The sequence below is a fragment of the Mustela nivalis genome (assembly GCF_964662115.1).
Source record: "Mustela nivalis genome assembly, chromosome: 4".
NCBI lineage: Eukaryota > Metazoa > Chordata > Mammalia > Carnivora > Mustelidae > Mustela > Mustela nivalis.
In genome coordinates, this window is record NC_139023.1 from 33762976 (window position 1) to 33784840 (window position 21865).

The 21865-nt window shown below is 45.3% G+C and overlaps 1 protein-coding gene across 19 annotated transcripts in view; it reads left to right on the plus strand.

The window, feature by feature from the left end:
• APBB2 (amyloid beta precursor protein binding family B member 2) overlaps positions 1 to 21865 on the plus strand; it is a 365411-nt gene that overhangs the window by 247147 nt on the left and 96399 nt on the right. For 12 of the 19 annotated variants that reach the window (XM_082728836.1, XM_082728819.1, XM_082728838.1 and 9 more), the window contains 4 exons: positions 4495 to 4703; positions 13413 to 13475; positions 13898 to 13983; positions 14078 to 14138. In XM_082728836.1, coding sequence (XP_082584962.1) covers positions 4495 to 4703; positions 13413 to 13475; positions 13898 to 13983; positions 14078 to 14138 — 419 coding nt within the window. The remainder of the gene's footprint in view (positions 1 to 4494; positions 4704 to 13412; positions 13476 to 13897; positions 13984 to 14077; positions 14139 to 21865) is intronic. The other 7 variants (XM_082728826.1, XM_082728827.1, XM_082728824.1 and 4 more) reach the window with 3 other exon arrangements.

Genomic DNA, 21865 nt, shown 5'->3' on the forward strand with positions numbered 1-21865 from the left:
CATAATCCCATAAATTCCATCGTGAGCATTTTTCTTTGGACATAGAAAATACTTTTTATGGTGGGTTTAATAAACTTAATATATTACATTGTTGGTTTCAGAGACCTATGATGATATCTAATAATAATAGCAATAATAGGGGCACCTGGGTGGCTCATTCCTTAGGTGTCTGCCTTCAGCTCACGTCATGATCCCAGGGTCCTGGGATTGAGTCCCACATCGGGCTCCCTTCTGGGTGGGAAGCCTGCTTCTCCCTCTCCCACTCCCGCTGCTCGTGTTCTCTCTCTCTGTCAAATAAGTAAATAATCTTTAAAGAAAAATAATAGCAATAACAGTGAACATTTTTAAAAAATACTTATTTGAGAGAGAAAGAGCTAGGGGCAGGAGAAGGCCAGAGAGAGAGAGGAAGAGAGAATCTCAGGCAGACTCCTCACTGATCACAGAGCCCAGTATTGGGCTCGATCCCACGCCCCCGAGATCATGACCTGAGCCGAAACCAAGAGTTGGACACTTAAATACCTGAGCCTCCCAGGCACCCCTAATGGTGAACATTTATGCGGTAAATATGCCTATTCTACGTCAACCTTTCTTCTGAGTGTTTTACACAATACCCAGTGATGTGGTAGATACCGTTTTGACCCCCATTTTCCAGATAAGCTCTGAAGCCCAGAGAGATTGAGTAACTTGGTGGAGATCTTTCAGACAACCAGTGGCGGAGCTGAAATACCGAGGCCCCATACTGAGTTCACACTCAGCTGCTGTGCCAACGGCGCAACACTATATTCAGAGTCTTTGCTGAGTCCCCTCATGTCTAGTTTTACCGGAGTATTTAAAAATACTCTCCAGGCTTTCTAGAGAGCTCTCCGTTTTAACTCTCCTGTAGTCTTTCCTTAAGTAACCCCCTTCTGCACCAACAGAATCGGTCTGCGTTCTAGTCCTGAGGTTGGGTGACTGGAGTGAAATACCATGATTTGCGTCCGGTGCTGACTCGATCTTGTTCCACAGTGGCTCACCCAAAAAGAAGAATTCTCTAGGATGGAAGTCCTTTAGGATATTCCCACGGAAAACTAAGAATACTGTGACTTCAGAACTCCGGGCAGACCTGTCAGGAAGCAGGGCATGACAGACAACGCAATTTGAGGAAACTTGTGAGATCAGAAGGGCAATGAGACCATCAGACATCATTTCCTTGCTGCAACCTCAGCTCCTTGGCCATCAGCAAAGCTTCACTAAGTAGTTTTCTGAGAACCAAAAGGGGTTGGAACTTTCTCCTTTTACCACCTGGTGTTTATAGATCTTTCCTGTATCGATTGAGTCTGCAGGCCCTTCTTCATGCCGTATGCACTGTGGTACTCGTATGAGGACAGCTGTTTTAAGCGGCTTTGCAGTATTTTGAATTATCTTTTGACAGAAGTGGCTTCTTAAGATTTAGCTGTCTTGGCCTCACTGTCCTTTTGCTTTAGCTATGGTTTCAAGCTTTATTTTAAACAATAACAATAATAATAAACCTCATCCCTGTTTTCAAGGAAAATTGTACATAAAAGACCAGTATTGGAAACAAATAGAAATCGTGCTGTTGTGGTCAGAAGGGTCTGGAAGGGCCTGGAATCCTGCCTGCCTACACCACGGTCTTACTCCCAATTTGATGATAACAGTTGAAAACCACGAACCTGTTGAGTAAGGTCCAACGTACTTATTTAAATCTGTACATAATTTAATGTAGGAAAACAAAGGAAACAGGGCGGGTATTTAGGTTAAACAGAATGAACTGTAATGAGACTGAAGGCATATTCTTACTATTCCCTGTGGAACCTATCAATTAAAAAAAAATACATAAAACCAGAGTCTCAACTCAAAGTCTCTTGGCCACCAGCCCAGGACTCTTTCCAGTTTTTCATATTACGTTTCCTTTTACCCATAAGAAATTCACATACACCATCAAGGTGAAGTAGACATTGCTCTTCCTGGGGGTTGTGAAATTGCTCTGTTTTGTGGAATCGCACAGAACTGATTTCTTCAGAATTCTGCTTTTGCTAAGATCCAGGTCCCATCATTCAAAGATTTCATTCATTCATTCATTCATTCCTCCTTCCTTGTTTATTCTTCCATCCGTCCACCATCCGTCCAACTCACTGAACACTTGCCATGCTAGGTATTGGGAATATGATGATGTACAGACAGATACAATGTCTCTTTCCCCTCACAGGGCTTATATCCCTTAAAACCCAATGTGGGCTGATGCAGAAGGAGTTCTGTAAATGTTTCTGAAACTGTTAATAATATTGTAGATGTGCCGACCTCACTTTCTCCATCATAATCATGTCACTATTAATCAGTTTTTAGCAACAATAAATCCCCTTTTAATTTTTATTCCAACAAAATCTCAGCAGAGATTTTGGTTTCTGTCCTTGGTCTGACATGATTTCGTATTCTGATACATGCTCATATCCCAGCTGTAGAGACAACTGGGATAAATGTATAAAACTCAGGTGATTGGATCTCAAAAACCATCGAAATGATACCTAGCATCCTCTTTATGTCCGTTGAAGTCCCACAGCTTGGCTCCATAAGCCACTAGAATGGGACAAGGAAATACCCTTGGTAGGATTTTCCCCCTCTTAATCCGGACACCCATGTATTTTATTTTTCCTGCCCCCGTTGAGATGCGAAAAGCCAAAACAACCCCCTAAAAAGGAGACAGGACAAAGTTGTGTATGCATGTTTGTTTCAAGTGGTTTCTGAAAATTTGGGGTAAGTTGAAATTATTTAATTATGCTTAATTTCCTGTCGGGGGAGGGGAACTTTCCATCATAATTTGAGACGAGTGGCAGATTGGCCTCCGGCAGATTTAAATGAGAAACGTGAACGCTGGGATGCCAGACAGGCGCATGAATGCACATCTGTGCCCTTAGTCTTAATCAGTCTCTTTGTTTGGTCCCTTCTCCCCTCCTTGCGCTGCCCACGTGATTCAGGGAGCTTTGCGCAGAGCGAGGCCCACGTGCTTCTCTCTTGAATTACTGAGACGAGCCCCTGGCTCTTGCCCACGGCCCCACCGGAAAAGGGCCCGATCCATAGAAAAAAGTGATCCCCAGATTGAAACACATGTTTCTTAAGTTTTCCTCCCTACGTGCATAGGTTGATACAGCTGCCTGCGATTTCCCCACCATGCCTCTGTCTCTGTGAGTTTCCTCCGCTACTTCTTTTTTTTTTTAAAGATTGTGTTTATTTATATGACAGAGATCACAAGTAGGCAGAGAGGCAGGCAGAGACAGAGCGGGGGAAGCAGGCTCACCACTATGCAGAGAGCCTGATGTGGGGCTCCATCGAAGGACCCTGAGATTATGACCTGAGCCAAAGGCAGTAGCTTAAACCACTGCACCACCCAGGCACGCCTCCTCCTCTACTTCTTTGCCTCTCCTCTTTTCTCTTCAATTCATCTCATATTCAACTCAAAAAGGCCAAAATGAGATTCTGAAAAGCACATAAGTACTTAGTAAACTGATAAAATATTGAAACAGGCCAGGGATTGCCCAGCACCTGTATTTTATTCCCACCCCACCCCCCCAACTAAGACTCCACAGTGTTTAAAACATTATTTTTTTGAATTTGAACACCTTGGAATTTGCGCCTGCTTTCCAGTTTGCCACAATCCCCACCCTTCTCTATTGTCGTCCACACCTACCCTCCTTCCTGTATTTATGTTACTAGTCTTGAATTCCAAGGCTTCTCCATCTGCCTTCCTTAGGAATCTTCTGGGTGCAATTTAGAATTCTAGAGCATTACAAAAGACATTGCTGCTTTGTAGATGTTTACCGTCAAATGGGAGGAGTTGTGGAAGCCAAGGGAAGATATAAATACAGTACTCGTTTACAGAAAGCAGTTTAAAAAAAAATGAAAGTTATGCTCATTGCTGAGAATGGTGTAAGATGCCAACCAGTAAGTCTTACTGATTTATAGAGGAGTCAGGGGATTTTGTGTGTAACCTTGCAAATTTTGCTTGGGTAGTTGATTTTGGCTAATGGAGCTTTAGCTGGTTCCTAGGGTTCTTTTTTTTTTTTTTTTTTAAGAATTTATTTATTTGACACACAGGAAGAGAAATCACAAGTAGGCAGAGAGGGAGGCAAAGCGAGAGGGGGAAGCAGGCTCCCTGCTGAGCAGAGAGCCCGATGCAGGGCTCGATCCCAGGACCCTGAGATCATGACTTGAACTGTAGGCAGAAGTTTAACCCACTGAGCTACCCAGGTGCCCCACAGGGTTCTTGAAGCTGGAAGATGATGAGGTCATGGGTTCTTTATGTCTGTATTCTCAAGGGTCAGTCTTCATTTCTTTCCATATGATTCCCTTTATCATACTTCGGGTCCGCAGGATGGCTTCAGTTCTCGTTAGTGCTATGGGCATACTTGCCTGTGGAACTCTCCAGACTACTAGTGCCGAACATGCAACACTGTCATTGTTTCCTCTTTTAAGAAAACCCTCTTGTTTTCCATTTCCCAGCAGATATATGGAGCGATCACTCCTTTCAGACCGATCCAGATTTGCCGCCCGGCTGGAAGAGAATCAACGACATTGCTGGGACGTACTATTGGCACATACCAACAGGGACGACTCAGTGGGAACGCCCCGTCTCCATCCCAGGCGACCGTCACGGTTCTAGGAAAGGGTCACTTAGTTCTGTAACGTCATCTCCCACCCCAGAGCACGAGGTAAAATGGACTATCTTTTTAACAGCTTAGTAGGGTGGCTGTGACTTGTGTGATTTCTCTTTAGACTTGTTGCTTCTGCCCTAGCAGGCCATCGAGGTAAGTTTTTTGATTATCATACATCCTGCATTTGAGACCCCAAAATGCTTCCTCTTAGCGTAAATAGCAGTAATGACCATTGCTCAGGGATGTCTTCATTTTTTTCGTGGCTTTTGGGCTCTGGAAAACAGCATTGTAGGTCGAGAAAGTAAGGGAGGCTGATTAATGAGAAGTGGTTAAGATTCCCTAGAGCTCACTGAACCGACACTTTGCTCTGCAGGTGCCTTTGCTGGCTGCTGCTCCAATAAAATATTTACACACGGAAGAACGTCCCTTGGCCAGACGTGTTATAATTACTGCATATCTTATTAGCCTTGGGTCCATTTGACTACATGGAAGCGAAGTCTATAAGAATAACCCTGGAGAGCCCTTCCATGCATAATTTCTAATTTTTTTTATAAGGATCTGTTTATTTAGCAGAAGTGACATGATTTTAGACATAAATAGCAACATAAATTTCTGCTGTCCCCAAGGAGGAAACGTGATGTTTAAACAAAGAATTGAGGCATGAAAAAAATAATTGCACTGTGGTATTTCCTAATACAGAGATTCTTGGGGTGAACCTTGGTGAATCCTGGTGACAAAATATTCAAGAGCGTGGCCTTTGGAAAAGGTTACAGTTAAGCAATGGCTTTTTCCAGAAAAGCAGTTAGAGCCCTAACACACAGCCTGTCTGACCACAGCCTTTCGTTCTTCTGACCTTGAGGCCTTGGAGGGGATCCGAACCAGTCCCTCCCCAGCAGAGCGCCTCCATGTCCTCACGACCATTCTTACGCTTCCTGGCTTTGGAAGTAGACGGTATCTTGTTTCTCACATCTGGGCTTACAGACTTGCTCTTCTCTGGGAGGTAGTAAGACCCACATTCCAAGTGCGTTCCTGCTAGTACGGGCTTCAGCACCTCCCTTCCCCAGTTGGGGCCTCAGATTTTCGATCTTTCGAGTGACAGGTTGGGGTTAGCTATTCCCTCCGTGCAAGACAAGGGCCTCAGTTGATTGGCCCTTGAGTGAGATCATCAGGCATGTGCTTCCACACTACTGAACCATGTGGGACTTTGTTGCTTATCACTGGGGGGCCCTGGTAACTTTTTATTGAAGTCTCATGTTGCTCTTTGCCAAGCAAATTCCATCAGTTAATTCACCTTGCGTTAGGTGTGCTGGGGACTAAGATAAACCTCAAGGCGCTTGCGTGAGATGTAGTCCTCCTCCCTTCCCAGCCTAATTGTGTCCTGGCATTTCTCCCCGGACCACCGAGTGCCTCCCAGAAGCCGAGCCAGACAGGATACAACCTCTGCTCTCCCTAAGGAGCAGACACCGTCTCTCTTTCTCACCTGTACATCTTTTCTTTTGGCATCAGATTTTCTTTCTCTGTTCCAGGGCTTTGTTCCCCTGTTACGACCTTTATCCATCTTCACCTGGGTGCTCTACGGCCATACGAGGACAGGAAAGGGCCAGCTGATCCCCAGTATCCATACATTACAGACAGAGAAACTGAGGTGCAGACAGGTCGGTGACCAGTGATACCACTGGGTCCAGAACTCAGAGATTCCAAATGCTCCCGGATCCTAGACCACATTTGTTCTAGCTGAGCTTCGCTCTCTCACTTGTTCCCTTGTTCTGGCCCACTGTGCTTTCTCAGTGTCCCAGAAGTGAGATCAGGCTCTCTTTGAGATGTCACTTTTGTCCCAGCAACTTTTGTCCTCTGCAGGTAGAAGAAATGAAGTTCTTCTTAAAGCCTGTCTCCTGAGTCCAAGGCATGGGTGTGATCAAGTCCAAGGAGGGCAGCCCAAGGTTTATGGGACGCTGGATTTTTATTTCTTCGATAAATGTGGCAGGGTTTTGCTGCCATGTTTTCTGCAGAAAAGTTTGGGAAGTGTGCATCACAGGTGGGCAGCTGGCCCTGGGGAAGGATGGTCAGGTAGCACAGTCCACCGCTAATCCCTGAGCTTCCTTCTGATCCCACACGGGCCTATTCTTTCCCCTTCTCTACACCCACTTCCCATTCCCATCCTGATGGCCTCTCAGGGCCCCTTCCCAGACTCGGGCTTTGTCCCACGGCCCTCGCTTCCTGCTTCCTCTCTTAGAGTTCAGTGTTCCCTTAAAGTATCCACAGCGCTCAGCGTCCTTGTTGTGGCTTTCAGTGTATTTTCACAAATGCCCTCTCACTTGTTCCCTTCAAGACAGAGAGGACAGCTAATATGTTCCTTATTTAAGGAAAGAGTTAACTAAAGCTCTGAGTGCTGTAACCGTGCAGCTGGGGTAGGAGGGGGCGTGGGTCTAGTTCTTGGCCTTGGATGCTATGTCCCGGTTCTATGTGAGTTTCTACCTTGCTGCCCTTCTCATGCCTCTCTTCTGCTCTTGACCATGCCATCATGTTGACCTTCTCCCTCCAAGGAACTTTGTGAAAGCATGTGTCGTTTTAAGCTTCAGAGAGAGAACACATGTGCCACTCCTATCTAGTAGACCAATGGAATATGCTTCCCATCAGCTTTTTGATTTTTCACTTCATACACTATTTTCCCCCATACATAAGGCCATTACGTCCAAGAACCGTGCACATTTATAAGGCAGTATGTTAAAATCCTAGAAGCAAATCCTAGAAGCAAAGGTGAGCAGGTAGAAGAGGAGGGAGAGCAGGGGAGAGACCCAGGCTGCTGTATACCCAGGACGTGTAGACGCTGACTCGATATTAAGCCAAAGGCACCAAGGGTAATGAAGTGTTGATGGTGCCAAGCTCATGCCCCATCTCACAACTCCCAGTAGAACCCTGCACTTCTGGTACTGCCCTTGTCATTTGCTTTGTGAATTTGACCACACCAAGACTGAGAGGCGAAGCTTGCCCTAGGTCACACACCTACTGGTGGTGGAATGAAGCTTCAGTGAAGGTCTGCAGACCTGGCCCCCGCCCCAGGCTTCATAGTTCTTTTGGAGGGGGTGGGGAGAGGGGAGGGACTGGTGAGAGTCACAGCTTTTCATCTCAACCCTAGGGTCGGCAGTGTCCTATGCAGAGCCTTCTAGAAAACGACTTCTCTTAATAACATTGTCTCAGGTGCTAATGACAGTAGAAGAGAAATGATGATTTCTCTGACACCGTTTCTTTGATCCCTTAATGGAATCTATTTCATGCTAATTTGGAACCATGAGAGAAAGCAAAATGTTAAGGACGAGAAGAAACTTGTAATATGTCAGGTTAGAAATCCATATTTTATTTAGCTTCCCCCACCCCCGCCCCAAGCTTTTTTGTTGGGTTGGGGGGGAACTCAACTAAGTGCCAAATCTGTTGATTCTGCTTCACAAAAGTTTAGTACTGAAAGCTTCCTTACAGTTTAAAATTTTTACATTTCACATTCCAGAGTTCACTGGGGAAGTGCTAATAATGGGTAATGTCTCCTCTGTGTATGCCAGGAGTATTTTCTAAAGTTTATAAACTGGCCAGGAAGCATTTGCTATTGAAATTGGGCCCACAGTGATCTCCCCAACCCCCGGTGCCTCCAGTCAATTGACTTGTTCCAAATTACTTGGATGTCGAATTTTAGAAAAAAGGAGCCATACAAAGTATTTTTATGAATCACTGTTGGCCTATAGGCAAGTCTTGCCTTTTAGTGTTTCCAACTGAAGGGATTCCTGGTTCCTAAAGAAGAGAAGTATGGAGGAGAAAGTGCATCTGAAGTGAGCGGAGGTGGGATTGTTTCTCAGAACTGGGATCTTGATCCTCATTCACTCCATTCTCGCTGCGACATTTCCGGGTTCTGTCAGGGCCCTGAGCCGCTAACTCCCTAGGAGGGAAAATTCCATGTATTATGTTAGAACCTGTGGAATTTCATATAAATTTAGAAATAAGATGAAAACATAAAGGAGCTATTCTGTCATCTTTTTACTAAACTCTTGACTCAATCATGACTGCAGAGAACCTTCTAGAAGGGCCTAGTGAATGCTGTGGCAGCGATTCTCAGCCTGTGAGCCAAGGACGGTGGCCAAGGTGACCTCTGAGGCTTGTAGAATATTTTGATTCCTTGGTCCCTCCCCGAGGCCACTGAGCTGGACTTTCTAGGCGTGGGTCCTGGAAATCTGCGTTTATCATAAACTTTCCAGGTGATTCTACATAAAGAGAGTGCAAGAGCTGGTCCTCTAATCGCCTCGTCTTTGTTTGTATGTCACTGCCCCTTCCGACTCAGCCCAGCTTCTCCTAGGAATTACTGCTCCCATTCCTCCGCTTAGAAAGCTCTTTATCTGATGATATCTTTTTTTTTTTTTAATTAACATATAATGTATTATTACCCCTAGGGGTACAGGTCTGTGAACGTGATGTCTTTTTATAGTATTATTACTTGCAGCATGTCAGTCTCCCTCCTTGGGGTGGATGTGAGGATCTGTCCCCCCTCATCTTGTGTCCCCCACACCTGGCACTGTGAAGCTGAATGAAGGAATAAACCAGGTTCATGGCTGGACGAGTTCTTAGTTGACTTGCTGTAGCAGCAAAGCCAGCACTGGAGCCCCAGGTCCACTCCTGACCATCCTTTGGCTCACAAAGATGAATTTTTTTTTTTTAAGATTTTTAAAATTTTTATTTATTTGACAGACAGAGATCACAAGTAGGCAGAGAAGCAGGCAGAGAGTGAGAGAAGAGGAAGCAGGCTCCCTGCCGAGCAGAGAACCCAATATGGGGCTCGAACCAGGACCTTGGGATCATGACCTGAGCCGAAGGCAGAGGCTTTAACCCACAGAGCCACCCAAGCGCCCACAAAGATGAATTTAATTGCACACGTATTTGTCAATCTGTTTACTAGTTTGATTTTTTTTTTTAAACTTCTCTGGGTTATGTTTGCATGACACACCACAGCTCTGTTCTTCTGATAGTGCTGCATCCAACAAAACACAGAAAGCATTTTAAGAAGTCTGAAAAGGTGGACACATCTATGGTCAATGCTCTTTCACATCACCTGGCCTGTTCCTTAACGTCCCAACGTTCCAGGCTCTGCCATTTATCATCAAGGCCACACGTACTGAGACTTAGGTCTCAAGAAGACGATCAAGAAGCATGATTCATAACACTTTATAGTCTGTAGGTACCTGTTTTTTATTCTTACCAATGGCCGCCTTTTTTTTCCCTCCCTGGAAAGAGAGAGCAGATAGGGGAACGGCCATATCTGGGACTCCGGGCAGGCAGTCCCTATGTTAAGGGCTCATGCTGTCGATCTGTTTGTCCACACTCTGTTGGTGAGGTCTCCGTAGCACTGTTTCCTAGACAAGGAACTGAGGTCACAGAGCAGATGAGAGCAGAGGCAGGATTTGAATCCGGGCTTTGCGGCAGAACTTCTGAAGCCCACGCACGTGGAGGTGATGATTGCAGCTTCCGTCAAAGTCACTATGGAATGTTCTTTTGCTTTCCTCTCTGCCTGGTTCACAGCAGGTTCACCCTCCATGCTTGCTCCCCAGGTTACTTTCTGATACTGCTTCTTAGAACCTTTCTCATCCCCTCGGACCGCATCCTCAAGACTATGGTGTTGACGTTGTCCACTCCAGTGTTCTCTTTCTTCCAGTAGAATGACAATGCATCATTTTCCTATGATCGAAGAATTGCTTTCTGAGATCCCAGGAGAGAAATAAGGATGAAAAAAAAGTCAAGGTTATTCAATTGGATTCCCTTAGTGGGTCCACCGTCACACAGATTCACTGTGAGGTCATGAAAGGCACCATGCTGAAAGGTCATGAAGGGTCATAATAGACACCATGCCCCAGGAGATAGGTCAGTCCCCAGGGACGCTACCGCCTTTGAGTTGCTAAGGCTTCAGGGCTTTCCCAGAACTCAGTGTGATCACTTTGGTCAGGAGGAGGGGTGCTTCACCCGGTCAAGGTCAAGAAAAGCACCAGGAGACTATGTCCCTACCTGTAACTCTGGCTCAAGAACATTCCATGGTGCAAAGATTTAGCTGCATTGCCTCAGAGATTATCAGTTGGAAACTTACTGCTAATGGAACACGGTCTCTGTTCTTCCTTGACTAGCTTTGTCCCTGTCCGACGTCCTTGTCCTTCCAGAGGCGCAGTGCCCACCCACCTTTCCCTCTGTCACTGACTTTCTCTTTTTCTCATCTCTTCATTCATCTCTCACTCACGCCATGCAGACTTTCGGTAGAACCAAACAGTCTCTTCCGGGTGTCTTTAAAAAAAAAGATTAGCTAAAATGTTGTATTCTCTCTTCTTTAAAAAAAATTAGATGTATAGAATGTGTGGTTCTTAAAACTCAAGACAGATTGTTGTTGTCTTTTGTTGCCCTTAATTTAAAAAAAGAAAAGAAAAATTATGGTCACTTCTATAGGGGAGAAAATTTCGAAAAATGAGTGCTTGTAGATATAGGAGGGGAAAGGGTCTTTTGTCCTAATCATAACATAGGTTCTGTTAGTCCTTACTTGAGTTTTGTACTAAAGGGCTTCTTTAAGAGCCCCCATGTTATTTTAGCTTTTGAATAATTGGCGTATGCGACCTTTATTTTATTTAAATCTGTAAGAGGTGATTGTTGGAAGTTTGCCAGCTGACTCATGTCTCCGTAGCATAAGAGCCGGATTCATAGAATTTTAGAATTATAATCAACTTTTACATTACAGGGACCCAACATCCAAAGAGTCAATACATTTAAAAAAATTTTTTTTTAACCATACATGCATACAGAGAACTATTTTAATTAAATGCTGAAAGCTTTCCTGAATACTTGTTTTGAAAAATACTCTTTCTGTCCCCACACAGTGTCTGTTGAGAATAATTTGATTTCAGATTCCTCTTGTCAAACACCCACTCTTTTTTTTTTTTTTTTTTTTTAATTTCTCTTCAAGAACATAATTACCTGGAGTCTTACTAACTCATCACCTGGTAACCTTTTTCGACATTCAGCTTCAATGAAAAAACAAATACTGCTCACATGTATACTGTGATGATGATTTGGAATCAAATAGGCTTATTGTCCTTTAAAAAAAAAGAAAGAAAGAAAGAAAGAAAGAAAGAAAGAAAGAAAGAAAGAAAGAAAGAAAGGAATTCTAGCTTAAAATTCTTACGATTTCAGGTCCTTATCATGAGACCCCCTACAAGGGGGATTCTAAACCTTCCTTGGTCACCCGCCCCTCTGGAAACAGAAGAGTGGGGGATCCTCTCCCCAGGAAAATGTACATGTGCAAAACCCCACCCCGATTTCAAGGGGCTCACAGGTCTCCTGGGCTAATAAGACTCTCCTATGTGATGAATTTTCCCGTCAGTGAAATCTGAGCACCACTTTGGGGGATAGAGTAAGGATAGAGGTGACGGGCTAGGCAGCTTTCCTGCTCCTTTTGCTCAATAAAAGAGATTATTGCTTAAAAAGTAGATACAGTGGTGTAAGATCCACTTTATTTCAGAAAACTGCAGTTCAGGTGTTTAGTCGAAAAAAGAAAGTGACAGTGACGCCCGCCGGGCGGTGGTGCCAGTGACAAGGGGCTCCGCGTTCCTCGCGTCCCGCCCAGTTAAACGATCACATCTCTCAACACTTGGCACATTTAAACTTCGCTGCCCTGTTCTGAGTGGGTTTCCGAACTACAGTAATGTCGTGAGCAGGAATCATGGGTCACTATTGCCGTCTGATTCTCAAAGCGCTTTAGCTGAAAAGCGACTTGAGCAAGGTATCCGTTGGTGATTTATTAGCCGAGAAAAGAGGTGATTGGCCTGACACATCAGTGGAACGCATTCATAACGACGTCCCTGGGTTTTGTTCGCTTCATTTATTTCCCCAATTGTTGCATGAAAAATATTTGGATATTCACTCACTGTGGTAGAAAGGGAAAGAAAAAAAACAAACCAACCCTTGCCTGTTGTCTGAGGGCAATAGAGAGGTTGTTGAGATGCAAAGATCTATTCCGAGCTGTCTCCCCAACAAGGCAAGGCTCCACGCTTTGTTCTGGGATTCTGTTGACAGAATCATTCATGATCAAGCACCAATTTGTGCAGAAGCTTGTGTGTAACAAGGAAGCAGAGCTTGTTACGAATTGGAAGAATTTACATTAGACTGTGGCGAGCTGTCTCGGGTCAGTTAAATCTCAGCAGGTGCTGACCTCAAAGCTGTGTTCCTTACCAACTCTCCTGCCCTGTCCTTGTCCTTTTTTCTTCTACATGAAAATAATGTGAGCCTCCGGTTTTTATGCCCTGACTGGGGACATTCCCCAGTGTTCAGATCCTCCCAGGGACAGTTACCATCCCGGATTCCACCCCCATCTCCAGAAGATGGTTCTGTTGGGTTACCGGGAGAGGAGAAGGTTCCCATGGTATTAGGTCCACGAGGCATTTAATCCCAGAAAACATATTGTGTGCTTAAGGCCACGTTTAGAAGATCTAACACTGACTGCTAGCAATGGTCAGTCATTTCCGTGGTAAGTAACGTGAGCGCCATCACTCTCCTCCCCGCCCTAGGCCTCAGGTGATAACCTAGATCTAGAGTGAGCTAAACAGTTGCCGGTAGAGTGAATTTGTTCCCTAACCTGTCCTGTGGATATCAATGCTAACAACAGTGTCTTGTGTTTTTGTTTTTCCTTTTTTTTCTTTAATTTTTTTTTCTTTTAAATCAATGTGCTTTTTCCTATGTGAATAATTACATGTCTAGAAACAGCCATGGAGTGATTTTGCTGTTCTGAATGGGGGAAAGATTAATAGTGACATTTGGAAGGCAAGTATATTGTCAGATTCTAGATCATTCGATATTTTGTCCTTTCTGCATGGCTGTGGCTGTATCTTTTTCTTCCTCATGAATATCATCCCTTCGGCAGGGACGCAGTGATGGGGCTTGCTAGGAGGGACGCCCAGCTCACACACATGTTGCCTTTATTTATTTATTTATTTATTTATTTATTTTTATGTGTCCCGTTGCGAATGACTTCAAGCTGATTGCCCCGGGTTTCCTGTCTTGTAAGAACCTGGGGCTTGCACCGAGCCAGCATCCAGCAGCCCTTGCATGCCCTTTATCTGCCTAAGCTCACACCTACTCTCTGCCTCTTGCCCAGAGAACTTTTCTCCCCTTTGATATTTGATGCCCCCGTCGGGAGCCCTTCCCCCTTTTCTCCATTAACAGGGCATCTGTTTTCCCCCTAGGATTTGCACGCGGCCACAGTTAACCCGGACCCCAGTTTAAAAGAGTTTGAAGGAGCAACACTCCGCTATGCATCTTTGAAACTCAGGTAGGGGTGCAAAGGACCCCGCCGTCGTGGCTGGCTTCGTGCGGCTGGAGTTTCCGGGAGAATTCTCAGTCCGGCTTTCTGTTCTTCTTTCCAGACATGCCCCACATGCTGAGGAGGATGATTCTTGCAGCATCAATAGCGACCCAGAAGCCAAGGTTTGTAAGAAACGAGTTTTTAGTGGCCAGGTTATATTCTTGCGTTGAAGTAATGACTTTCGAAATGGCTCGGTTTTCATCAACTGTCAACCCAGAGCCACGGATGAAGCAATGAATCCTCAATCCGCTCTCATTCCTAAGCTCCCCAACACCTGAAATACATCCCTAGGCCAAGTGAGGTTTGGGAGGATTTCCATGATCATCAAGACTGTGCCCGTATCACACTACGCCAGTTCTTTGCACCATGTAATAAGTCAGAATTATTGTTCAAGAGAGTGGGCTTCGGCAGCCTTACAGAGTCCTGGGAGGGGCGGTCGGCAGGTGGTCCAAGGCTCCTCAGGCCCACCTGTTCCAGAACCCTCTGTCTCCTGAACCCAGGCCTGATTTATGATGGAAAATGTGAGTGCGCTCTTCCTTCTGGACTCCTGGTGGGGGGCCAGCAAGGCCAACACGGGCATGTGGCCACTGTCCTCGCACAGGGTCCTAGGCCCGGGCTTTCATGCGGTGTGGTCGCCATCTTGAAGTTCTAAATTCTCTCATCTTTGGATTCCTGTTTTTGTAAGTGACGTCCAATGGGGCGATGCACCAGGGACTTGGACCCTTGGTTTGGGAATAGTTCTGCCACCTTCCTACCTCCCTGAGAGGTCCTTGACTGCTTGTTCCCCTTCTCCTCAGCCCCTCAGGCCCTGCCACACAGCAATCGCTACCACCTTCCACCCCAGTAGGGGCCTCACTGGGAGCACGGGGAGAGTTGGCTCTGGGCACACATGCTTCCCGTGACATCTTGAAAAGGGCAAAGTGGTGGCCTACCCAGCCCAGGCTGATAGCACAGCAATGTGTTCCCCGCGGGGAGGGGGGCAGTTCAGTGGGGGTGAGGCCCTGCCCACCGCCAGTCTGTGTACGTGGTGTGTTCTGGCACAGAAGTTGGGGTATACTGGAGGGTCACCTATCTGCTGCGCCTCGGGGTAGGGGAGATGGGTCCATGGGAAAGGGGGACGCCTGACTCAGTTTCCCCATTCCTGGCCAGGGTGCGGGCGCATCGGTCCAGCAACTCGCAGCATGGGGAACCCAGAAGGTGTTGGTCTGTGGGGTGGGCACTTGTGAGAGTCTGCACTTATCGTGCAGGTATCCCGTGCGCAAGAGAGCATGACTTTAAATACCAAGGAAAACACACCATGATGAGTGAAGAGAGAAAGCAGGAAAGGCAGCAATTTCGTTTCAGCCCTTTTTCTGGCATTTTTCTGCCTTTGATCAGGGGCTCTGCATTTTCATTCTGCGTATTACATTTCCATTTGCCAATTATGTAGCCGGTCCTCGATATTTTTTTTCATTCCTAAAGCAGATCTGTGTCTGTGAATAAAAGAGCCAGTAAGCTCCCTTAGTAGTAGTTCAGTGGGGAAACACTGCAGTTTCAAAACCTTGACTCCTTGGCGAGAAGCAGCCATGCTGCCATCAGGGCTGTAAGCATTCGGGCTCGCAGGGGAACTTCAGCTGCTCCTAGTCCGCTCGCTCAGCTACAGGCTCAGCACAGCTTCATACGATGAAGGCCACCCCCAAGCCAGGGGCGTTCTGAGCAGGTCCTTGGGCTGCCGCTAACATACTGGCCTTTAAAGACAAGTTTTATGACAGGGAACAGATGCAGTAGAATAGGAAGGCAGGCTGGGAATCATTTGGTTTGTGCCCAGGTGTATTACAAGGGTTATCAGCAGAGGCTGGAGGCAGAGGGGAGAAGGGCTGGGGAGTGAGGGGGGTCTTGACACTGACAAGTGGGCGGGGAGGGCCAGGCAGGAGGGGAGGTGGAATTGGTACCAGGAACAGGAGACCTGGTTGAAATATGACCCGAGCTGTGCGCCCTCTTTTTACCTCCTAGTGGTCCTGTGCACAGAATTCTCTTTCTACCTCTTGCTAGTGCCCACGTGTCTGTTCCAACACTTACTATGAATTTGTTCATGTTGGTAAGGAGGTTCCGTGTTGCCATACGTTACTGGAGCTGGACCGAGTTCTTAATAAGAAAGGACATGTATTGTATTATTTATCTTATATCCTACCCTGTTTTAGGTAAGGTCTTTGAAAACTTATAAGAACAAATGTGTTTTGTTTTGTTTTTTTTTTAAGGCACAGAAAATGTAAAGGAATGATCAGTGCATCTGTCTCTACTGGGACAACAGACAAAAGTCAGAAAAGATCAGATTAGCGGGGTGCCTGGGTGGCTCAGTGGGTTAAAGCCTCTGCCTTTGGCTCAGGTCATGATCCCAGGGTCCTGGGATGGAGCCCCACATCGGGCTCTCTGCTCAGCAGGGGGCCTGCTTCTCCCTCTCTGCCTGATAGATAAATAAAATCGTTTAAAAAAAAAAAACCCCGGTGGCCCTAAACGAAGTTATTCTTTACCAATTTTGAAAAAGCGTATGAGTTTGGTACTGACTTCACTGAAGTCACTTTGGAGGAGTCCCCCCCAAGACAGACATACACTCTGTTCTTTGCCACCTGTCCCCTTCATGCCTGTTTAAGGTTACCTAGGGCACCTGAGAAGGGAGAAGTGGCAAAGACTTAGATTTTCTAGATGTTGAAGTTCTTTTGTAGAAGTTGTTATTGCTTTAGATAACCCTGCACATGCGTTCAACCAGCCAAAAACTAGAAAACGGAGTGCCCCCCAAGATAAGCAGGAAGTATCCTTTCTTTAGGGAAAAAAATAATTTCATGTGCCATGGAATTATAAATATAGTCCCTAAGGACGGATTACTTCCTAAACGTCTTTCTTCCTAAGTGAAATTTACATGCTAAAAAAAAAATCAAAATCATTTTCAGGCTATCAGGATGTGCGTGTTGCAAACCCTCTCCAGCCACTGTGAGTCTGGGCACCTTGACAATCAAGTTGTTCAGTGGAACCTCTAAATAAACAATGGCAACATAAAATGACCACACATGCACACGTGCACACACACACGCACGCACAAGCACCCCCCCCAACCCGTCTCAAAGAGCAAAGTATTTTTAAAACTCTGGAAATGTTTTTTGAGCCCACCTAATTCTTTGTCCAATAATTATTATTTTAGTTGATGGTAATGGATGTGCGTTTGTGTATAATTCTGAGGTGTTCTTTTTTTTTTTTAATTTTAAAATGATTCTAGATTTACATAAGAGGCACAGAGTTCAACTTCCCAGGTACCTCCTTCACCTAGCTTTCCCTAATAACATCTTCATTATCATAGTACCATAATGAAAATTAACAACTACTGATACCATATTATTAACTATAGACCTCATTCAGTTTTTCTTTTTTTTCTCTCACTAATGCCGTTTTTTTGTTTTGTTTTGTTTTGTTTTGTTTTTTTGGGGGGGTTGCTGGACCCAATCCAGGATACTACATGTCGTGAGCTCTTTAAAAATTATTTCAGGGGCATACCTGGCTGGCTCAGTAGGCTGAGTGTCTGACTCATGATTTCGGCTCAGGTCATGATAATCAGGGTCATGGGATCAAGCCCCCACTCCCGGACTCCACGCTTAGCGGGGTCTGTTCGTCCCTCTCCCTCTGTTCCTCCCCCCATTTATACTCGTGTGCATACTCACTCGCTCTCTCTCTTTCTCTCAAATAACTAAATAAATAAAATCTTTAAAAAAAATTTCATATCTTCCTTTCTGCAGTTCTCAGATTTACCGTTCTTAACTCCGCTGATATAATATCACATTTAATGAATAGCGCCATAACCCGTCTCAGCACACAGCCGCTGTAGGAGCAACTTCTAGTGCTACAGAGCAGAGCTACAACTTCATAAGACTAGGTGATGTTTTCCTTCAAAATTATTGCTTTGGTATAGGTCGCTGAAACAGGTACTCTAGGGTCAGAGGCTGTCAGCTTATGACAATAAGTGCTTTACAGAGAAGATCCCACTGCGCATAATTCCCCCAGTAATGTCCTAGGATACACCTCTTTGTTCACCACCCGCTTCATTCTAGGCTTTGTCATTTTAATGTATTCAGCCTAGTTTCATGGCACCTGAGCTGTGTCCTCCTCTAAGTGTCTCCTGAAATTATCAAGATGAGACGTTGCTTTATGAAACTGTTGCTTTTCATTCTTGGCTGCTTTCTGTGGAACAGTTTGATTCTGTAAAAGTTTTATTTATCTTTTTTAAAAAGTTTATTTATTTATTTGACAGAGAGAAACAGAGAGAGAGAGGGAATACAAGCAGGGTGAATGGGAGACGGAGAAGCAGGCTTCCTGCCAAGCAGGGAGCCCGATGCGGGGCTCGATCCCAGGACCCTGGGATCATGACCTGAGCCAAAGGCATATGCCTAACAACTGAGCCACCCAGGTGCCCACTCTGAAAGTTCTAGAAAAAATTTATATTTAGGAATAATTTTAAAAATACAGAACAGTTACAGAGGTAGTACAGAGAGTTCCCAGATCTCCCTCACCCCACTTCCCCTAGTGTCCTGTCTTACGCAACCACAGTGTATTTGTCCAAACTGAGAAGTTAATAGGAGCACAAAACAATTAACTAAACACTTCATTCTGATGTTACTAGTTTGTCTTCAAATGTCCTTTTTCTGTTCCCATGTCTAGTTCAGCATACCACATTGTTTCATTTCTGTGCGTTTTAAATTCCAAATTTTATTCATTATTGTAATCTCAAATATTTTTTCTCCAATCGTTTCTTTGTCTCTTTTGTGTTACTCCTCCATGTGAAAATGTTGTGTTTTTTTTTTTTTTAAGATTTTATTTACTTATTTGCGAGAGAGAGTGAGCACAAGCAGGGGGAGGGGCAGAGGGAGAAGCAGATGAGCAGGGAGCCCCTTGTGTGGGACTCCATCCCGGGACTCCAGGACCATGACCTGAGCCACCCAGGCACCCTTTAAAATTTCTGTGTATATGAACGTTTGGTAGATAATTGCCTCTTGTGCTTCGTTTTTCAAGAAGGCAACCCCTTGTGCTGTTTGAGCCGTCAGGTACCTTGCATTTCTAAATTCCCATTAATTTCCTGTCTGACCTTCGCTCATCCTACCAAAATACCTTAAAATCCAAACTTAGCCCCATAAAACTGTCCTTTCCTAATGGTATGTAGCACATTGCCAACCAAACTCTTGATGATAGTGATCAAAACTAAAATGAAATGTTTTAGTTAAATTGTAGAAAACTTAATCCTTTGAAAAATGGGTGCTACTTTCTTTAGAGTTCTTTCTCATCCTTTGTGTTGCTCTGCCTGGACTTCTGTAAAGGAGGGGTGCTGCCACCTTGTGGACAATACCAAAAATTACATCTTAAAGAAATGGGCAGAGACCACCTTTCATTCGGAATCATTGAATTGCTTACGGCTGCAAGTGACTGGCCCTGGAGATGATCCAGAGGGCCTCCTTTATAGGCGAAAAAAAGTCGGTCTCAGAAAAGTTGAGTAAATAACTTCCCTGGGGTCACACAATAAGCTCGTGGTAGAGATGGCACTCAAGGGGTCTCCTGGGCCTTGGATCACCCCAAATGATAACAGATCATTTCCAGGATATTTAGAACTGCCTCTAGAACCTTCTGCTCTGAAATCCAGTGTAAAGGACTTGGGTAAAAAAGACGATTTTATTCCAGGCACTTAATTCACCCCCTTTCAGCTTCCTCCTCTGGGAAATGAATGTGGGATCCTCTTAGAAGTCACTCTGGTTCAGAGAAATTTTAAGATGAAACGAAGCAGTCCTGACCTCTGGCATCTGCAGATGGGTTAGTGCCATCTGATCGATCTTCAGAGCTGGAGAAGGCAAGAAAGTGGAACTGGCCCCTGAGTACTCTCCAGGGCTGGAGACAGGCTGCTGGGCCCCCTTCTCCAAACACACGCTCGGCCTCTGCTAGGTGCACGGGCACTCTTAGGCTGTTTCCCTGCTGTTTATTTCCTGAGATTATAGATAAGAAACCAATGCTTCAAACAGGTCATAGAATTTATCACACAGCTAGTAACTGGCGGAAGGACTCAACTCAGATGCTTTTGAGCTGAAAGTCCAAGAAAGTGTCAGGCCTACCCACTGTCTATTACTGGCTCCCTAAGCTATAAGGGTAACCTTGAGTCTGCCCAGGAGTTCTGGGCGGAGGGATCAGAGATGCCAGAGATGAGTTTGGGGGAGGGCACTGCAAGGTCATAGCTTGAGGACGGACCCCCACCCCCTTTCTTTTCACCGCCCTCCAGACTCATGTGGTCCACACTTTGCACTGCTTTCAAACTTCCCTGCCCGTGTTAGCAGCTTCAGATGTAGGTGTTGAGAGACAAGGGACTGTGTTCCTGTTAGGCTCCCAGATGCTGCTGCGGCTCGCGTACCGACAGCACTTCGAGGGGTAACACTAAAAAGTTTGAAACCTGACCAAAGCATCCTTGCCACACATCCTCTGCAGGGCCATGGCCTTGGCCTTGATGCACAGCTCTTGCCTGCTCTGTTAGGGCCCATGTGCAAGCAGTTGTCAGCTGCTGGGGGATTTTTTTAACCAGGTGCTGGATTTTCTGTAAGCCCTACTTGTCTGCTTACTCTTGCATTACAACCTGCCCCAAAACGGGGGAGATGGGGGGATGGAAATGGTGTAGATCATGGTATGGTGGAAGAGCTTTCTGAAGTGGGTGATGAATGAACGTGAAATTCCAATATTCCTCTGTGAGCTCTATTTATCTGTGCCCTCCCTTGCTTCCTAGTAGCATAGATTTTCATGAAGTAATTATATTAGCGGCTACTGACTAGATTAGCACGAATAGATAAACAGGAAGAGGTAGGGAGTATCTACCCTTTCAGATTTATTTCTGGTCTGTGTAGCAAATTCGTGATCATTACTTAGCGTTAGTGCAGGATTCTGTGTCTGTGTATAGTTCTCCTAATTGACTTTTATTCATGTGGCACAAGTTTTTCTTCCAGAAATCCTGATCTGTATGAAAAGGTTGGATTGGATTTCTGCTGTCGATGCCTTCATTGCATCAAACACGTTCACTGAGAACACAAGGCTAAAGGAGCAGCTGTATGAGACGTGATTAAGAACATCTGGGATTTTGGACCCAGACTGAGTGGCTCTAAAACCGGACTCTCTGTTGACTAGCTGGGCGAACTTGGCAACGATGCTCTACCTCTCTGTACCTCGGTTTCCTCTTCTGTAGAGTGAGGATTATACTAGTGGCCACCTCTCACCAAGTGGGGTAAACATTGGGTTGATGTAAGATATGTGTCAAGTACCTAGAACCATCCCTGGCACTTAAGAAGCATTCTTTATGCATTAGCCATTTTTTACTATTCCTATACAAAGAGGAATAGATATGTTCCCTGTTTCGAGAGGTAGACCACAAACAGGCCAATTCAAAGCATTGCTCTCAGTGCTAAGTCCTACCCTGGCTGACTAAGTCCTACCCTGGGTGGCTCATGTGGTTTTCCAGAAGGAGAGGGTACTTAGGCTGACGCTAAGCCTGAGGGTACTTGCATTGCCATGGGACTGAGTGATTCTTCCCCATTCAGTAAATGTAAACACTGAAGATTTGAAAATAATTGTATATGTCAATTTGTGTTCATTTTCAGCAAATCCTTTTAGAAACAGATCTATTTCTATGAAATTCATCATCGGGGCATGCGAGTGGCCCAGTCGGTTAAGCCGCGTCAGACTCTTGATTTGGGCTTGGGTCATGGTCTCAGGATTGTGAAATCGAGCCCCTTGTTGGGCTCTGCACCAGGAGCCTCTTAAGCTCCTCCTGGGAGCTTAAAACCATCATTTATTTTGCTCTTGC